The 21,089-nt window shown below is 41.8% G+C and overlaps 1 protein-coding gene across 1 annotated transcript; it reads right to left on the reverse strand.

The window, feature by feature from the left end:
* Window positions 1-538: 538 nt before the first annotated feature.
* On the reverse strand, window positions 539-20,587 carry RRAGD (Ras related GTP binding D). Its single transcript, XM_080342909.1, has 7 exons — window positions 20,271-20,587; window positions 13,671-13,966; window positions 13,061-13,260; window positions 11,962-12,076; window positions 6,297-6,439; window positions 4,276-4,424; window positions 539-2,366 (listed from the first exon to the last, which is right to left on the reverse strand). The coding sequence occupies exons 1-7, from the start codon at window positions 20,416-20,418 to the stop codon at window positions 2,215-2,217; spliced, it is 1,203 nt and encodes a 400-aa protein (XP_080199035.1). The 5' UTR covers window positions 20,419-20,587; the 3' UTR covers window positions 539-2,214.
* Between the last annotated feature and the right edge of the window lie 502 nt (window positions 20,588-21,089).

Genomic DNA, 21,089 nt, shown 5'->3' on the forward strand with positions numbered 1-21,089 from the left:
AAAGGAGGACAGAGACCTGTGACTGAATGGTGGATCTCAACAGAATGAACAACAAATGTGTGGCCAGAAATTACAGCAGCCCTTTAATGAAAGTCCTATGGACTGGAGAGCTGTCAAAAGGGGGCTCTTCACCACAGCAATGGTTAACTCTGAAGACAACTTTGAGTTACTTTAACTGAAGGTTGGCCAGAAGAGCTGCCCTCATCTAAGATGAAAGGTGGTAACAGTACTGAAAGGAATTTAAACTCTGTATTTTTGAAGTTTTCTGCTTTGATTAGAGCCGTTGTCACTACCCTTCACAGTGGCACCAAGACCAGTACTTCTGGATGTTCTCAGTGTTTCTCACCTTCCTGAGCACCAGGAACGGTGTTACTTCCCAAGTGAGCCTTGATGGCGCTGAGCTCCATCAGTTGACTAGCACCTTTCTCTAAGAACGCCACATATATTCAACAGACTCATGCCAGAAGAGCCAATTTGTTCCAAAAGATAAGTCACACGTACCAGGCAGCAGTAAACGGCTTGGAGACTACTGGTCCCCCTTTTGGCAGATGTTTGCGTAGGGAGCCTCTGCGTTCATGCCAACCAGCTCTCCCAGCTTGTGTATTCAGTATGGTGCTAGAGCCTCAAGATGTGTCAGGAAACAGCATCCAGAAACTCCGCATTTGCATCCAAACCACAACTGAATTTAGACTTGCTTACCATGGGTTAAACCCTTCCGTGTTCAACAGAAGAAAGCAAACACTGGGGGCTCTGAGCTCCCTGACAAACACTCATTATGCCTTACCTCGCCTAAGACAAAACGTTCAAATTCCATCTTCTCTTGTGTCTCCAGAGAGACACAAGCTTAGCAGACGAGCTATGAATGAGTGAGGCAGAGTCCCCTTACCCGTTGCTGGTGTCTAACAAGCTGCCTCCCTCTTACTCTTCCCGCTCCCAAGAGCCGCTGACAACACCAGCGGACCACACGTGCAATTGGTTTGCAGTGGGACTGGGGAAAAAAAGATGTTCCTCTTCTAACTAGAAATTACTATTTTGTATAATTGATTAAACAAAACGAGTGAATACAGAACTCAGAAAGCAAGTTTTACTTGTTTTTACGTTTGAGTACTCTGCTGTCCTCGCTGACCCAGTGACGAATCTGCCCATATTCAATATTAAAATAAAAAATAGTGATGTATGCTGATTACTACAGCAGGTAGATTGTCCAGTCCTCATTTTAATGGTCTCCACTTGATTTCAATCACAGATGTACCCCCTATTATAGGGAATCAGAACCCAGTGCTCACATCCTTAGAACTTCTATCAGTACATCAGAATGTCAGGGTGGAAATAAATACAGATTCTTCACGGTACCAACTGTAGATGTGCAGGTTCTCAAAACAAACTTTAGTAATGTAAATTCAACCTTTTGGATACAACACCCTCCTCCGAAACCTTATAAAAATACCGGTGCAACACAAAGCCATTTTACAAAACAATTATCTTTATAGAAAGGTATTTTAGTGGTGTATGCTGAGGTAAATCATAAAACCAGACCCAACAGAGGGCATGACCAGTGTTATGGAGAACTCTGGATGAAATCTGGCCAAAAGTCTGTTTTATAAAAGCTAATATTTACCTTCCAGTTATGATCCCTGGTAAGGTGCTTATTGCTGTAATACTTCAAAATTATTCAATTTACAAATTGAAAAATATACGAAATTCGATCTGTATGTTAGGTATTAGCTGTCACAAATTTTAAAAAGCATTGCACCAAGTTTTCTGAATTGTTTACTAACCAATTTGATTGTAGCAGGTAAATAAACTACAGCATACATTTTACCTGACACCATGCATCAAAATCACCATAAAAACTGAGTTTATCAAAGTCCAACTCCACAAGGAAAACATAAAAAAGTGCAAATTATGTACCCAGTATTTCTGTCACAGCTGTTTTTTCTTAATATGACATGAAAAAGGTTTACAGCATATATTAAGAAAATTCTTACAAGTGTTCACCTCAACGCTTATATATACAACATTTTGCTCAAAGTGCTCACTATATGAAAAAAACTGATTGGATAAAAATATTTAAACAGTGCTTTCTGAACATTCAGGGAGAATTCATATAATACATCAGTTCCGTTTGTTTTCCTCTTCACTCAGTGCAATGAGATGCAGAAGTCATATCAACTTCACAAAAACTTTGCTTGCTACGTTGCCAGAAAACCTCAGTTACAGTGGCATTCTTGGTGTCCCATTGGGAGTGGGTCTTTTATTTTTCTGCATGTGGCTTTGATGTTTTCGAGATCTTACTACCTTCATTCTTACTTCAAATACTTCTTGTATGGCTTTTCGAAAACAATGGAAATTGTAGTCTATTAATCCTACAGAGACAGAAATGTTTTCCATATTAATAAAGACATTTATACAAATTAAGTAATGAAAAAAATGGTTATTTTCTACACACAGTGAAATATCATACTCTCTCTCTGGAGGTCATAATCAGTGAATTTTCCAGGCATTTTTTTCTGCGCTAAGCAAAAGCACATTTGATAAATACAAATAATTCTGTAAGCGTTATAGCTTCATATTATAGCCAATATTAAATATGCTTATTAGTCTTAAGAGAAAGCAAATAGAAGTTTATTGGCAGATAACAAAGTTTTAACTTAATAAAGAGTTTTGAAGAAGTGCTCAGAAAAATTAAAATGTCATGAACTATGGTGTCATTTTGTAAATTTGCTTTACAGACTGTGATAAAAATAAGTAGCATCTAGTAATCAAAGAATTTTCATTTCTGACAATGCATAAGCTTTTAAATGAATACTTGATAGAAATATTACCAAATAACAGACAGCTATACTTCGTCTTACATTGTAACTGAAAAATAACACAGTAGACACGCTGTTAGATGACATATATACATAACAGGCAGATAGCATTACCGTGTGAGTGGGCTGAATGTGATCCCACAGAAAGGCTGTAAAGCCATATTGGTAGGCAACTGGAAGACTTACTGGGTGCCACAATTGTGTAATATCATAATACAATTTTAGAATTTTGGTACTGAGCTTATGAACTCATTCAAGGTTAATGCCATAAGCTTTCTTAACTCAAATACTGCAGTGTTTTCCACTTCACTCTCCCTAACAGGAGATGATACATATTTTAAGTGGTTTAAATCCACTGTATTACACTCTTTTTTTCCAGGAATTATTGTCCCTCTCCTTAGAGTTCAGACAAAATATTACGTGGAAGTCACCAGGCACCAAAAGCTGATCTGCATTTTAATACCAGAACTGTACTGCTAAAGGAGTACAGGCTGCAGCACAAAGTGTTCCAAACTATACAGACACAACAACCTGACACAGCTGTGGACAAACTCTAATGGGTGTTTATTCAACACAGTGTCTTTTCTGAAACTGTTGTCAGTAGGTCTGTCAAAGTAATATTTCCTATGCTTATAGCAGAAAAAAAAGTGAACACATCTAACATTCATAGATAATAAAGGTGGTACGGGCATGAAAGAGAAATTTGAGCAGCTCTATAAAACAAAAGCTAAATAGCCTGTCAGATGGCCCAGCAGACACGGCGTGAGTGCTGCATTCACAAACACACCAACGCTGGTTGTGAGTTCACATCACAGGATGGGGACACAGTCCCAGGTGACAGCGCTTTTTTCCACCACTCAGTTCTGGTCCCCGGGCATTTCACTAAGACCAGTAACTCAGTGAACAACAGGCCAGCGAGCAGAACAGTCAGAAAATATGCTTTCAGTATTGACCTTGACCAGGGTCAGAGAGATAACCAAGAAACTTTAAACACTTCAACTGCAAAATATGAAAGCCACCTAGATCCCAAGCTTTCTAAAAGCCTCCTCTCAGAGATGAGAAAAACAAGAACATACTTCTATCAGCCAGTTTCAATAATTTTCCCTTAGTTATGGCATGCAAGCTGTTCCAAATGCATATTCTGGCATCAACAGGTAGAAATCGACGTTAGCCAAGATAAACTGACACATTCTACTGTTGCAGATGGAAGCTTTACTGCGTTGGATGTAAACTTTCATAAGCTTTCATATCAAAAAGCTGTCAAATACATTTATGATTTCATTTTACCTTAATGCCAACACAAATACTTCATGCCTTTAAACATGTTATGTATGCTCTGGCAAGCTGTACTTACCTTTAATATTGTGATGCAGCTAGAGACAGTTACCAGCTAATGACAACCACAGTTAATGAATTAACTCGCTAACATAAAGTAAAGCAATACTAGAAAAGGGAAAAATACCTTTTCTCTCAAAGCTTTCTTCTCTGACAAAACAAACAAGAGCAAGGAATTTTGTCACCTCTTTTAAATAAAGGACAGTTGTATTGTTCAGTTTTATGATTGCCATTGATTCTTTGTCATAAGGTGTTCCAGTGCCATCATCTTTAAGCCTAAAACACAATATTCAAACAAACAAATAAGAAAAGAGGTAACAAAAAATACCCACATTGGTCATTTCACCAGATAATCTCAAACTTCATGAAATTTTGATTTTAGCCTTTCAAGGAGACTCTTCTTCAAACTACACACTATGTGAACTAAGAAGACATAAAGATTAAATCATTTATCCAATTACACCCCAAATCTTAGATCTAGGGCTAGAAATTGGATTGTTTGCCAAGTACCTGAACTGGCACCTTATTTTTAGCTCTGTTAGTTAACAACCATTTACCACAAGGTTGTGTTTTCTTTTAATCAATGCACTATATTACAACTTTATCTAAAACATGTGAACCAGTAAGTCTGTGCTGATAATTCCAGATTCAGTAACCTTGCTTGAGCAGTGGGAGCTGACTCTCAGTTCAAGCCATCATGAGACTTTCCTCACAAGATGCTGGCTTTTGCAACATCATTTCATGAAATTTCTCCTTCACAGATAATGTGTCATGATGATCACTGTATTACAGAATCACACAGAATGTTAAGGATCGGAAGGGACCTCGAAAGATCATCTAGTCCAATCCCCCTGCTGGAGCAGGAACACCTAGATGAGGTTACACAGGAAGGCATCCAGGCGGGTTTTGATCGCCTCCAGATAGGTATTAGTTTTGTCCCTTGTAATTTTAGACTCATTCCTGAATCCACACACAGATCTTGTGGGTAGTTAATCACTGATCTCCCAAAACAATGAGTATCAATAATATATTAAGGTAGCAAGTTCCACAGATGCTCCAGGAACAAAAGACAAGAAACTAACATAATGTCTTTATAGCTAAAAACATTGCAAGCAGATTTCTAAATGCTAAATGGTTACACAAAGACAGTGGCAGGATGACATTTTGTGAACAGAGCTCCCCACAAGTGATGTTGTACAGATAATGGTACCAAAAAATGCCACAGAATGAGCACCCTTTACTGTATACCTCTGTAAAACTCAAGTTCTTGTACAGTTACTGAAGTGACTTGACTCCAAAATTTGAAACACAGAGTAGAATATACAATCTTAAGAAATTTTAGAAAGGTATTCAAAAATCTTCTGGTTTTTTTTAAACTCTAATGCGTATTGCACATCTGTGTTAGGATCCTCCCTTGTACCTTCCTCCAAGAGTGCAGGATATCCATCAATGGGTAAGAATGCAAGGCTACCAAAGACTACCACAGTCTAAGCATGCTGTGGTTTAGCCTACAAGTCTATGTATCTTCATGCACTCATTTTTTATGTGCCTCTGCCTTCCACAGGAATAGCTGGCATCACATTTGGCCAAGGGCCAAGCCATTTTAAACATAACTTGCAAGGAGATGTACATGCTACCCCAGGAGATCTCCAGTTGCTAATGCATAAGAAGAGGAAACTGAAAAAAACCCACAAAGATAATGTAGGAAAAAAGAGGATGAACAGAGAACTGAAGCAAGAGTGAAGCAGCTCTCTGAGGCCAGTAGAGGCCACTAGCTATTAAAGAAAGCTAAATATGGCCCCACTTTTTTTGGGGATGCATCCTTCTGTTGGATTCATCCCTTGGCAATAAAAAGATAATGCTTCATTTTATTTTAGGTTGGTTACTTCCCACTCCTTCCTCCAAATAAAATTATTAGCATAGAAAGAGGAAAGTGTTCACAAAAGACCCTGGGCAGGGAACAGTACTTGTTGCTGGCAGGGGATCTGTACGTCAGAGGCTTGCTGTTTCCTCCTTCTCCCCTGTCTTGACAAATTACTCTGGCAAATTAAACATTCTCATTATTGTTTATACCCACATCATTCTAATTCTGAGGCTGCTCAGACTCTAGGTACACAGTTTTATGAAAAACATTACCAATTTACTTACCCATATATACAAGAAATGTCAATCACAACATCAATCATGTCACAGCAGAGCTCGTAGGTTTGCATATCCACTGGAGTACTGTCCGTTGCAATATAGATCTTACTGACTACATCAAATAGAAATGCTTTTTCAATCCCAGAATTCTATTTAAGAAAAGAAGAAAGAAAAATAAAATGGAAGCCATGTCTTCAAATGAATACCAAGCTTTTTTGTTCCCCTACTTGCCTCTTATACAAAAATCTAGGCTGAAGAAGTGGAAGTTAAGCTGCAACCAAGCTCATTTTGAAAGAACTGCACATACAGCAATGTCATATTTGTAGCAAACCACAATGCTCACAGACCTTCCAACAGTTTCTGCCTCTGAGCAGACATAATGCCAAGATACAGTCCCAAAATTCCACTCTCTGGAAAACATCTGGAGAGATTACATTTTATTTTCAGTGAAAAATGTGTGCCTATGTGGGGAAATCTTCTAAGATAAAGCTTTTGGGTTTTTGATTGTAACAATGGACATAAGAAGAGAGACGTGATTTAAAGTTATTTTAGCCGGACATATAAGAAGGTAGAAACAAGGAAAGGAAAGGATAGACAAAGAAGGCAGTAGTGTTCAGGAACTAATTTCTCCAGGAAATTAAGAAATTGTCTCATCAGGGTCTGTAGCTGTTTTACCGTCCGGTTCCTTAGAACATCTTTTAAGATCACAGAAAGAAAGACCAGTATTTTGACAGTGCTCTTTCAGTTTCCACGTAGTATTGGTGGTGGTGGTGGTTAAAGCCATGTTTGTAATTCTAAGGCTTGCTGATGTGATGACAGCTATGTCCCTGTCATCCTGCCAAGCTGATTAAGACTCTCTCCGTACTGGAGATGTATTGTATTTGCAGCTCTCAGCGGCCAGCCAGGAATGCTAGCTCATGCTCTCAGTGTAGATAAGCAAACTGCCATAAGCCTCTGCTTCTTAGGGAAAGAAAAGAGGAAAATATGTGTACCGTTTAACCGAAAACAGTAGCTTTGCTTGCTGATATCAAGGGACTGCACCCGGGCAGCTGTCCCACCATGAACACAAAGGGCAATTTCTCAATATTGCTAAAGCTCAAGCTATAAAATATGCTTCAGAATCCACTTACACAGGAAGAGAAGCAACTTTCTCCCATCAAACGGAATTTTATCCATTTATGGGCTTCCCTTTTTAATATGGTGTGGGACTGCTGCCACAACAGTTTTGTAACTACCAAAAAAAATACTGAAAACCCCTAACTAGTTTTAATAGCTTCAGCTTCCCGTGTACTTGCAGAACTTTTCCTTTTTTGTTCTTTCCTAAGTCAACTATTTAACACGTAAGAATCTAAAGTGATCCTCTCACTTTTCAAATTTCCTGAAAAAGGCAGGGAAAGGTCAGCCCTAAGTATGATATACTGAACAATGGCCAGCAATATTTGGGGCATTTGCTTCTTGAAGAAGCTTAATTCTGCCACGATCACACATACAACTAAGACTGGAAACACCCATCAGTAATAATAGCATAGAGAGGCGAATTTCTTGCATTTCATTATGGAAAAGACTATGAGTGGCACATTTTGGTTATTCCTTCGTGAAAGAACTATTCAAATCAAAGTATACACTGTGGATACCTTAGGTACCTGGGCTGAAGTACATGATGTACAAGGAGAGTCTCAGAGAACTGAGCTTGTTCAGCCCAAAGAAGAAAAGGTACATTGCTACGTACAAATACCTAATGCAAGGGTGCACAGAAGACAGAGCCAAACTCTCTTGTCCTTCAACATTGTAGCACTGAAAAGGCAAAAGGCACAAGCTAGAATACTGACTAGATACAAGAAAATAAAAGTTTAGGATGGAAGTGGTGAAACGCTGGGAACACGCTGACCTGAGAGGTTGTAGAGTTTCCATCCTTGAAGATACACAAAGCTGGACTGGACCCAGCCGTGAGCAACCTGTTCCTACTGGCGTGACTGAGCAGGAGCTGATCCCTAAAGGTCCCTTTCAGCCTACAGGGCTATATGAGCCTACATTCTTTGAGCACTAAGAACAAAAATGTGTGCATATTTATTTTGGTTATTCTGGCCACATGTAATAGTTCTCTCAATTTTTAAATAATAATTCTGACAGCACCTCACATACTTCAAGAGATGCTGTCAAATAAGATTAATCACAAGATTCACCTGCAAATATCATAAGTATATAGCCATAACTCATTGCAAAAATACGTATTTGAAAATACACATATTTTTAGACAAAAGAAATTGGAACTCAAGCCCTGTAGTGTCATTCATAAGGAGTCAATTATAAAATTTTGTATTATCTAAAGAGAGACAGTGATGTTTTCAGCTGTACAGGTAAGATGTACCCTAAATTATTAAGATGATGGTGACAATACAATAATGAGAAGTGATTTTTCCATCTCAGACGTGTGGCTGCTGCAGCCTGCCTGTACTTGCAATGACAGTTTAAAAAGTTTGCCAGGGTTTTTAGTACAACTTTAACTGAAATAGCAAAGCATTTGCCAGAACGTTTGTGATTAAATTACTCAAGGAAAAAAAAAATACCAGTAAAAACAATAATTACAAGTCATTTAAAAAAAATAAATAAATCAGGAAATAGTGGGTAAAAAATACTATTCAAAGAGACGTTATGTCATTAATGCGCAGTCAGGGAAAATGACAATAAGAAATCAACTGTTTCTCTTGCTAGAGCAGGAGGGTTCCTTATTAGAGAAACAAAGGCCAGCAGCTGCCATTGATGTCAATGACAGCAGGGCCAGAATAAGCAAGTCATCTCTGACACAACGCTGCAGCCTGGAAAGAAGATGCAACATGTGCTAGAAGCATCATCAAGTACTCTGCATCAATGTAAGAGTATTCCATGGCTAATCTGAACCAAGGGAGTCACTGAGAAAAATCTTCAGCAATGAATATATGAGATTTTATTTCGGATAAGTAAAATCCATGAGGTAGTTGAAATTCAAGCCATGTTTGCCAACTATATTGAGGCTGATCAAGTAGAAGGCAGTTTCTATTATTCAAATGGAATGAGTTCAGTACAACTGGTAGTATTACTCCAATTCCTAGGTTAGGTAAATGGGCCTATCTTCTTCCTCTTGGAAGTATGAAAAGTAAGCCAGAATTTGGCCCTACAAAAGTAATTTTTAAAAGAACTTACAGGACATCACCAGTCACTTACACTTAGGAATGAATTTTGTAGTTATTTAAAAAGGTCTTGTGGCAAACAGCAGATTTTTGTGAATGAACTTTAATTTTAAATACTACATTTGAATTTACATATTATGAAAATTAAATAATTAAATAAACAAAAGTGTTTTTAATTTTATTTTTACCACAATAACTCATTGCTTTTAATGCATATTTTTTAACATCCCTCAAAAAAACCCCAGCAACCCTAAAATGAAAATCCACATTCCTGTGTCACACCAGTTGATTGCTTGGTAAGCCCACAATAATTAAAAACCAGACATCCTTCTATATGAAGCTGATAGAGTGTTAGTCAGGTAAGATTTACAGGGGTTTTGAATGCCAACCAACCATCATTTTATGCTTTACAAACAGTTACATTAAAGAACGTAGAAGCGGTATTATCACACTGGTGGTTCCTCAGATGTACAAGCTAACACACTGTGGCACTACAAAGTTAGGCAAAAACCTGCTGTGAACTCAAGAGTGATCACAGATGTATTTTTGTAATCATCATCTTTTCGTGTTGGAAGTTTTTATGGCATAAATGAAAGCAAATCCTCATGAATCTTGCTGCAAAACCCAAACTAGAACACCAACACACCCACACTCTGATATCCAGCAGACTGGCTTCCTGAGGTAAGGCATGACCAAAATCCATGTCAAGATTTGTTGTCACTAATTTGCCAAAGAGGCATCTGCTACCTAATTCTGTGCTGGAGAATAAAGTTCAGTCTTGTCATGGTTGCAAATAGAGTCATTCCGAGTCTCTCTTATAACGACAGAAGATACTTGTAAAACCAGACAGCAAGCATGTTGAGGACATAGAGATGCAACTACACCTTGGCAGAGGTCATCAACAAACTGGATTTTGCTCTATTTGGAGCTAAGAAACAGTCTGAGACTGTTTCCCCTATTGAATAGGGGAAATAGAATACCTCTCACACTTTTTTGGACTTCCCATTCATTTGAAAGACTTGTTCTCCTTTAGAAATTACGTCGGATATTCTAGATACTACTGGAGCTGCCTTCTGGGTGTTCCAGAGACAGAGGCGACTGTCACCAGTCATTCAGGAAGCAGTTTGTGCTTGATTCATCTGGTGGTTTGCTGAATTCTTCACTGACTCTAGACAGTGAGAAGACCCCATACAGAGATAGGACTCACAATGACTGAGGTGACTCTGGCACAAGGAAGACTACCACTCAGCCTTCTCTTTAAGGCTGTGTAGCATAATCAATATCCAGTTGCTCCAGAACTGCTGTCATAAACTCCTTCATTACTCTTCCATCCTAAGTAGAGTTCAAGACTGGATGATAACTGGTATACAGTCCAGTCATTTTGGTAGAAACAGATCTTTATAACGAACCACTCATTATGAAATAGCATCATTTGTTCCTTAATAGTAAGACAGTAAGTTTTGGCAGACATTCCTCTAATCCTAGCTCTCCCTTTCAGCAACACATCCAACTGTTTTCTCTCTCCATTTTCACACCCTACACTGAGAAACTGTGAAGTCTAATTTTATCTTACAGGCTGTTGAATGATATTAAATAATTTCATTACTTCAAAGCTACAAAAAGGCAAAAGCAAATACCTTGCTCCAAATTGAAACTTAACAAATAGATGCTAGATGCAAGGTGCAAAATTAGAATACTGTGTGAAAGGGTACAGTTTCAGGAGCTGCTATGATCTAACCACCACCAAAATAGGGAGTTATCCCTTTTCACTGTGTTCACCTTTGCTCATGGCCACACGTTCCCACCTTTTATCTTGTGCTAAAACAAGAGGATGTTGGATTCCTCAGTGGCTTATTTTTAACTACATGAAACAGTGCAATAGTGTGTGTCAGTGACTCCAGGAGGGAACAGGTAAGTGTCAGAACCAGCACAAAGGAGACGAAAGGACCGCACCTCCAGGAAGAGCAGAGCAGCAATTACCTCCAGAATGGTAACAAGCCACTAGATATACAAAGCTCTCTAATTGGCCTCGGGAGTAACTGTGGAAGTTGTGATGGACTCTACCTCTAAAAACTTCGAGAAGGTTTTCTTCAGTGGGTTAAACTGTGATACATAGTAGAATTAATTCTAGGAAGTTCTCCATAAGAAGTCAGGTTAGCTGATGTTCCTTTGAAAATTCATTCACACAAATTTTAAGTACTACTTAAACAAATGCATGCAGCACAGACCTTTGCAACATTCAGATTAATGTGTGAGCAGAAAAGCGATGGCTGCTAACCCACTTGATGTAATTTGGGAAATACTGTACCTCAGCAGCTCAGCAACACTATAGGAATAGACAGGGACATGAGGCCAAGCTGCACGTGGGTGCATTTCAACTAAGGTTTGTTAATTTTTCTGAGAGTTCACATTGCTCATAATCTCTTAGAAGGCAGTGAACAGAATATCTGAACACACATGGTGGACATAGCCAGATCTACAGACAAAATATAACAAGTACTTACTGAAATAAAGATGTTAAGCAGGTTTTCCAGTGTTGGGAGCTGCGGGATCAGTTTCTGTACCACTTTGCTAAATGCTTCAAATATAGAATGATCATATATGCTTGTCAGATAAAAGCTGGAAAAAAGGTCACCACATTTTCCTTTTAGCCACATACTGTGAACATGATGTACCTTTCATAATATGAGTGAAATGAAATGTTGTCAAACAGCAAGTGCCTACACTTATGCAATTACCTCTTGTGATTAAAAGTCACATGTTATGATTGAAGCATAGGACTTCATTTCTACACCAAAAAAACCAAACAAACACTAGACACTGCAAAATAGACCTCAATGAAGAACTTCATGATGCAATTCCCACCTTGGTATTCTTATGAAAGTATTTTTCGAATTGCAGGAAAGGAATATTACCGAGTACGTCTGTTGCGATCTACTTTCTGAAAGTTGTTGACACATTTATCAATGTAACGATGCAGTCAAGTTGTTAAGAGCTCTAAAGAGCTGGCATGGTCACAGAGCTGGTCTCTCTTTCTAATGCATTTGTACTTGGCTTTAAATGCTAAGAAAGACATGACAACGTCATGTCCACTAGTTCCCAGTCTGCAGAATTCCACTATTTTTCATTATTTTCTACAACAACCTGCTTTATCAGCAGACATAAAGCAAAGATACAGCACCTGTCTTCCCAAGTGGCTCCAAGCAGGCTGCAGCAAGGAGGACTATGGATTGGGAGGGGACTGTGAAGCAAAGAGGTTTCAAAGAAGCTAAAAATTATGTAGGTAGCATATACACTCTACTACCTGGAGCTCTACTCGTTGCTGCCGCTACCCAAGCAACTTATTTCAAGGCAGCAGCTGCAGCAAAAACTGGTAGGACTCTGGCATATTTGTTATTTGTTTTTAGGTACATCTCTCCTTCCAAGACAGCAATCAGAAATATAACACTTAGTTTGGCTCAGGTCAAATGCAATGTCTCTGTTTATCCTTTTCCTTCATGTACCAATAGCTTGTTGCCTGCTGCTTCAAGAGAACAGAAAATAGTAGCTTGTCAAATAAGCTGTTCTCCTCTTTAAGATGCGCTATACAGGAGCTTTTCTCACCTGAGATGAATCTTCTCCAATGCAGCATCTGCAAGGTCATCATTTGCCCTCTGGTGAATATCTCTTTGCGTTTCGATCTTGTGATCATCAGATAAACCATCCACTTTATGGATGAAGATTTCAAAGTTGATATCTGGATTCACTTTATAGGCTCTGGTCACAGTAAGATGCAGCCGAGCTAATGCCTCCATGTAATCATCCTAATGAAAGGAAAAAGAAAAGCTACAACTGTAGGAAAGTTCTTAAAAATATATATAAAACTTTAGGATACTTAAATATCACTACAGTTCAACAGCAGCTTATTTTTTTTATTTCTTATAAGTAGAAGCCTGATACTCCAGCCAGCATGTGCACCAGCCTCATGTTCTCAGCATTCAGGAGTCTGAGCAAGAACCTCGAGATGTTAAAGCAAATTAGCTAACTTTTGAACATACTGCAGAGAGAGATCAAAAATAACTGAGCAGCTCTTCAAGTTTTAATTACTTTCTTTTAATGTGTGTTTTTGTGATGCAAGTTATTCATTTGCTTTGAAAAAAATTGTGCTTTTCAACCCATTTGTCTATTGCTGAAGGAAGAAAATAAAAAGGTAGCTTAAATCCCCTTTTTTTACCTGAGAATCAATAACAAATATCAGTGCTCCAGTGCCTCTGAAGATCATCTCATAGTCAAACGTAGGGTCAAAGAAGTCAATTTGCCCAGGAAAATCCCATATCTGAAAGTTGACAAAGGAGCTGTTGGAAACATCCTCTCTGCAGATCTTGTTTGTGCTTTCCAAGAACAGAGTCTCATTTGGTGACATTTTGTGAAAGACAACTTTCTGAATGGAAGATTTCCCACTTCTTCTCAATCCCATGAGCAGGATTCTTGGCTTAACTTCAGTACTGAAGGGATCATTGAAATCCAAGACTGAATAAAACCACACAACAAGAAAAGTCATATACTATGGCAATATAATTAATAACTGTCAGATAACATACATTTGACATCTATTTTCATTACATTCTTACTTGGAGTTATGCAAATGTTCCCAATTTTTAAGCTTAGAGGCTAATGCTACAGGCATTTTAACTTGAATTACTTGCCCCTTACTATCAGAAAACCTACGTCTCACCTGCAAGACACATACTACCGCAGAAGGTTTGATCACTCAGTTTATATGTGAAAAATGTATTATCACACACAGAAAACCTAAAATACCTAATTTTACTGTAATTAACACCAAACCACACACATTCTAACCCAACCTACAACAAATATAATCCAGTAACAAACACCCTTGTCAACTGATAGCTACATCACACTGCTGGAAGAAAGGAGTAATTTTGTGTCAGCTGCATCTGTGCGATCTTCCTAAGGCTACACAAAGGCTTCATTCCTCTAAAATAAATTAAATCACATATCTCAGGAGCTATGGGGATAACTCAGCAGGCAAACAATTCCTCTGTGCTGGGGCTTACAACACGGTACAGAGCTCAGGAGGAGTCCTTTTCTAAGGTAGTTAGGATTTCACCTGCTACTGAATAATTTGTGTCACAACCTGTAAAAGTTTGTTATCCAATAAATAAGATTACAGCATATCCCCTGCCTATTTGCAAAACAAAGGCCTGGGAACACAGTGATTTCATTGTGTTACCTACCCCAGTTTGAAACTGGTACCACTGAAGCAGAACATTTTCTTGTGCTGATGCAATTATATTAGCACAAAGGTAGCTATGGGAGTAAACGATACTGTTATATCTGTAAGGACATGAGTGTACAGCTATCCACACCTGTAAGCACACCAGCTTCAGGTATCTCTAATCAAAACAACTACAACAGTCTCAATTGCTGCATTTATTGGGCCATAACTTTGAAATGTCCCAGCTGAAAACTACTGCACATAGATGTGAAAAGCTTTTGAACCACTCTGTGATATCCTGTCTGCAGCATCAAACACAAGCAATGCAAAAAAATTAGTTGTCCAGGCCAAATGTGCAGAGTAAGGCTCAGAGCACGCAGTGCTCAGGTTTAAAATACTGATGAGACACAAGGCTAAACACAGTAGCTGTCAGGCAGACCTCCCACCCACTGCAGCACAGACTATTCAACATCATTTAGAGCACAACATAATTGCATTTCCTTGTCTTTTTCTGCTGGGAGAAATTTTGAATTGCAGAAAACCGGCACACATTTGTTCATATGCATCCTTCCTCCATGTGCCCTGCATACTTTAAGTGATCAACTTTACTCCAAAAGCACAAAAATCCTGACCAAGAAACCTCAGCCACAACATTTTGTCCCTGTCAATTTATTATATAGCCTTATGGGCTGAAAAACCTGGAAAGCCTGAAGGAATCCTCTGCCTTGGAGCATGTTTTGCACCCAGGGGTGGTGATCACATCCATCCTCTTGTGTTCCTCAAGCCTCACTCACAACTTCCAGAAATGCAAGTGCAGGATGTGCCTGCCAGGAGGGCACAGAACCTTGTTCACCTCATTTTGTGCCTCCTGAGCTACACTCATGGAGAATCAGGGCTTCTCAACAGAAGGTCTTGTAGTGTTGGCACAGAACATCCTCTTGGCACCATCTACTGGCTTGTGAGCAGCCATACCACTCCACGTGGGCTCTTGTCACCACAGTGACGGACAGCAGTTGAAAACTCACTATTGGTGGGATCCTACCCATTTTAAATACATTTGAAAAGTCTTGACGGGCATTACCACTTACTGTGCCCTTGTAAACTAGCACACATGAAACACTGCCAGGCTGGAGCACCGCACAGGTGAAACCCCTTCAAACAGACAGCAACAGGTAACTCTGTAAGAACATCATCCTCCTAACACAGCTACAGTCAGCTTCTGCTGATCCACAGTCAACACGCTGCTCTACTCTTCCTACCAACCTGAACAGTGATAGTACCCTTCAGTGGCTGCAAGAAACATGTGTCTACAATACTTCACACCTACAGAGGAATAATAAACATCTGCTCTAGGACAATGTAACAACATTTTGTGTTTTGGGGGTGTAGTCTTGCCAATAAAGCAAACAAAAGGTACAGGATTTAATGGTGTTTCCTCCATCCCAATCCCTTCTCTAACGTGCAGATTTTCCACAGCCACCAAATGCATAGTTGCAATTTCATTAGTGTGCATATATCCATACGTCATGCAATTTGCATTTTGGCCATCAGAAGGGAAACCAATCTATTCAAAGCTTTATAAGAACTAGTCCGAATAAAATACTTTATAAAGGCATATAAAGAACAGCCTTCTGGCTGAGGCTTTATTGCATGTTTCAAAAAAATTTTTAAAACTCCCACTTGCTTTGTACACAACAGAACTTACGAGGTCTAATTTGTTATGGATTTGTACTTTGTGTCCCCTTCCTCTCTCTACCACAATAACACCAACTTCCTTCTGTACGTCTTATGACATATCCTCCAAGTACGACAGGCTGTGGCCAATCTGGAGCTAAACCCGTGCTGGCTGGCTAGACCGTCCACATGCGTACACCACTTTGCCAGCTGCTGCCACACAGAACACGCATATCTGCTTGCCTCTTTCTCCGAGGACACTTCCCTTTTGGTCTCTCTTCACTTCTGAGTGCCAGTTTCCATACTTGAGGGAATTTAATGATCTTTGAGATGTCTTTCGTCCAAATTTGGTTGAAGGTGGACAGTAGTCTCCAAAGTTCTGATCAGTGATGAGACAACCGTAAGACAAGCTACCTACATAACTCCCTTCTCTTTAAGAAACAGGCTAAAAACTCACATGTATCTAAAAAAATATTTTAAATAACTTGGTGTTTTACGTTGTTGTATTAAATTATTCCAAGCTGTTAGATTTTTATGGACTGTAATACTTACTAGAAATTGCTTTGTATTAAAGCCATACTAAAAAAATACAGTTGCTAGTAAGACTGTTATTTAGCTTTTGAAATCCTGCCAGTTCAAAGAGAGGGACATGCAAATATGTGTCATCTAAACCTGACTAGATAGCAATGCTGCTATAGCGCTTTCCTCTGCGAGAGAGTTAAGAGATTACCTTATATGTAAAGGAACTGGACGATGCGCTGCCTGCCCACATTCCTTTGCAGAGTACATGACAACTCCTTCTTTAATTTGCCACAGAAATGCCAGTAGATGTATCACTGCAACTTCCCAGGCTACGCTGAGTGAGATCATAACATGTCTAAAAGAAACACTAAACTCTTATTCTGCAATGGGAAAGATAATTTTCCCTATTGTGAGATGCAACACATTTCCTGCTTTGTTCAGTTCTGCCAAGAGTGCATGTAATAAAATGCCAGTTTCTAATGCACACCAACAGTCCTTCATATTTTGGCTTTTCTAAGCAGCCATAGAGAACAGAAGTCACACTGTTTAGAGGCTGTATCCTTTGAAGTATTCACAAATTAAACTTAACAAACCCAAAAGCACTTTCCCCACAGAGAAGCACTCAATTCCTTACAAAATTTTTGTAATTGCAGTGGTGTCCTTGCTTATGGAGTGCAACTTGCATGTGTTGCAACACGCAGAAGTGCCCAGCTCTGAGGAGTTGAGAACTGCATGCAGCAGTCCTGACCTGTTTCACCAGGACACATAGTACTCAATGAATACTCTAATATCTCTTTCATGCTATTAGACACATTGCTAACTAAAACAGTTTTTGAAAGCCATCCTGAATTCCACATCAGCTGCAATTAGTTGTCATGGCAGGTGCCTATCAGTGCTTCACAGGCATCTGTGACAGAGATGTCACGTTGGAAGGTGTATTTGTAGATCTCACCAATTTTCAAACATCCAAATAAAGCATTTTGGCTGTGATATTTGCAGCACTTTGGAGCGTTTTCAAGACAACAGGTTTACAGAAGACACACGACGAACATCTTCAATGCTAATAGATGGCTTGAGCCTAAAGAGTTACCAGAAAATCTCATATGCAAGCAAGAAAGCTGTTTGGCTACTGTGGGTTCATAAACATTGCAGGAATGCCTGGTGGAAGGAAATTATTGTGGCTAAAGAAAAGTCTCAGAACCAGAAGACCTGGTTCCAGCCTGCCACAAGTGTGGCACCCTGCAATGATATGTCTTAAAGCTACTTCCTTGGGTGCTCTGCAGAGGCTTTCCTTGCTTCTAAATACTTTTTAATGCCATATATAAAATATATGACTAGCCTTTCTGTAAACTAAGTGTTTTAAGGTCTCTGAATGTGACCCCATGTGTGAAATAAAAAGATTGAGAAGAGGACAAGAGATATGGATCAGGCTGGAGACAAGAAACCAGTATGGAGTGAGAAATGACCAATAGGAAGTTTTGAAATCCTCTATATGCCTACAAGCACAAATTATGTTTTTACTTTCAAGCCTGGCTTCTCCCTTCACTTTCAACGGCCACGCATTGCAGGTGTTATTACATTGTCCTTCCCATTCTTGCTTTGCAGAGAGGAAAGTGGAGGCTGTGACACTGACTTTTAGACTACTTAGTGTAAAGATCCAGGAAGAGAGAGAACAAAAACTAGGAAAAGGAAAGCCCCTTGCCCTGCAGCCAGTGTTAAATACACAAAACACAGACCCAAATTCCAACCGCCTCCATCACAGATGCCCTGTGGCTCTTTCTCTAGACACTTCAGAATGAAAAAGAAAGATAGGGGATCTGGGCTGTTAAAATGGCCCTTTGTTTTAATCCTTTGTAAAAAAGGTCTCTGCATGGACTGTATTCTCCTGCTATTCAGGATGTAAAGGTCTATTTCTGTTAAATACAACAATCTGGTGTAACTACGAAGAAGCAACTGAAATTGTTAGCATTCTAACAAAGTTCCTATTGAAAAATACCGAAATAAATTCCTCTGAGGACAGAATATGGATTACTTCTCTACAGAAAATGCTAAGTTATTTTAGCACTAAAGGAATATGCTGAAATATATTCTCTCTGCATGAAAATAAAGGCATTTTTTTAGCAGTTTCAAGTAAGTTTCAAGTTAATCTCAGCTACAGCTCTTACATCCTGGCATCCCACAGCTTTTCACCATGAAGGCTGATACTCAAAGCATGGACCTTCCCCCTCCCCTCAAAATTGCATTAGCCAATGCAATAACTCCCAGGGCAGCCTGTAGGATTGGGCCTTTAAGAAGTGTTCTGCATGCTAATAATAAAAGTGGCCTTAAAACATGTGGCCTTTTATTATGCTCTTATAAAATGCAATTCCTTTTTTGCCATGAGATACTGAGAATTCTCCAAGCTCCTCTGTGAAATGCGTCTCGGAAGAATGAATCCAGGCTCTGAATGAAAGCAACAGGCTCTGCGCTGGCATTGCCTCTTTTTACTGAATGAGGCTGCTTTTCCTGGTGAGCCTGTCCTTCCTGGCATCATCGTCCACATTAACAAAGATACACAGCAAGTAATGCGGGTCCTCATGTGCCCAGACACAGCTATAACAGACATTTAACGGGGTCTGCCACTTTGGGGACTGACATCTACAGCTGCAGCGCAGCCCTGGACACGGAGCTGCGTGTTGCCGCTGCCTTTTATAGCCTGACACCCAACCCCCCCCGCCTCCTTGGCGCACTCAAGTCACATTACCAGGCTGTGGCCACTAATTAATAACTCTCACCCCAGACGTGGAAAATACTGAAAGGAGATTGTCCCAAACACCAATTTGTCTGCAATTCTTTTGCCTCCTCCCTGCCCCCCAGCCCTTCCTGCTACCTCGCCTCTGAGCTCTCTGCTCCCTCCGACCCACGGCAGCGCCCATCGAGCACCTTGTCCCCTGCCACCCGCACCTCCGCAGCATCCCCACTCAGCCCAGCCTCTTATCACCCACCCCCGGCCCCAGCGAGGCCTGCCCTCCCTCTGGACGCCTCCTCTCCCACACACCGCTATCCCGGCTCCTTCGTGCCCTGCTCACCCCCGCCGTACCCCAGATCCCCGGGGAGCCCTGCCCTCTCCCCTGACCCGGGCAGCCAGGCCCGACCCCCGGCAGCCAGACCTTGCCAAACCCCGGCGGCGCCGCCGTCCCGCCCCGCCTCGCCCCCAGCTCCGCGCACACGGGGCCGGCCCTGCCCCACTCTCGCCCCCCACCCCCGCACTCGCTGCCACCCGCAGGCCCCTCCGAGGCGGGTGCCTGACCCCCCGGCCCCCCGGGAGCAGCTGCCGCCTCCTGCAGCCCCACGACGGCCGCGGCGCCGCTCCCCGCCGCCCCCGGTGCCGCTGCGGCCGCCGCGGGTGACACTCACACGCCTCATCGCCGCCGCTCTCCGCGTCCCCGTCCGAGAAAGACTCGGCCCCGTCGGCGTAGCCCGCCAAGCCCACGATCTCCTCCTCTTCTTCCTCCTCTTCGTCCCCCTCCTCCTCCTCCGGCAGCTTCCTCGGCACCTGGCTCATGCCAGCCGCGCTCCCGGCGGGGCTGCGAGGGCCCCTCTGCCTCCGGCCGGCCTCGGGGCGCGCCTGGCCGCGGGCGCGGGGGGGCCCAGGTGCCGCGCTGGCGCCGTGCCGTGCCGTGCCGTGCCGCGCCGCACCGTGCCCGCCGCCGCTCCCCTCCCCCGCACGGCGCTCGGCGGAGCGCGGCGCAGCCTGCCGGCGGAGCGGGCGGGCGGGGGAGGCGGCGTGACCCGCGTCACCTGACGCGGCCGGTCAGGGGCCGGCGGGGCCTCCGCGCCTGCCGCTCGGCCCGGCCCGGCCCGGCCCGGCCCCGCGGGGGCACCCGGCGCTGGCGGGCAGAGCTGGCGGGCGGGCTGCGGGGCCTGCCGGGTGCTGCCGCCTCCCGCCCCGGCCCTGGAGACACCCGTGAGACCGCTGCACACACGCGAGACGCGGCCTGCGGGGGCCGGGGTGGGTGAGCGGGGCGGCCAGGTGTGCCAGTCTGCAGCACCGAAATCGTTGCTGGCGGTTTTATTCCAGGTAGCCCTCCTGGGGGGCTTCGAGGTCAGCCAGATCTGCAGCCTCGCCGTGCACCGAGCCCGAAAGCTGGCCCTGAGAGTTGGCACCCGATTTGCAGTGTGGGCGATATCGTGTTAGAAATAATACTCCGGATGAACAAGGAAGACTAAAGAAAG

This window comes from Nesoenas mayeri, assembly GCF_963082525.1.
Source record: "Nesoenas mayeri genome assembly, chromosome: 3".
NCBI classification, from domain to species: domain Eukaryota; kingdom Metazoa; phylum Chordata; class Aves; order Columbiformes; family Columbidae; genus Nesoenas; species Nesoenas mayeri.

Bases quoted from the DNA above. Each gene is read 5' to 3' on its own strand.
- RRAGD (XM_080342909.1), bottom strand. From the start codon at position 20,418: ATGAGCCAGGTGCCGAGGAAGCTGCCGGAGGAGGAGGAGGGGGACGAA. The intron at 13,261-13,670 runs GTAAAAAAAGGG...TCCTTTCATTAG, and splicing joins TATTTGTTATTGATTCTCAG to GATGATTACATGGAGGCATT. The intron at 12,077-13,060 runs GTGAGAAAAGCT...CCTTTTTTCCAG, and splicing joins TTGGAGAAGATTCATCTCAG to CTTTTATCTGACAAGCATAT.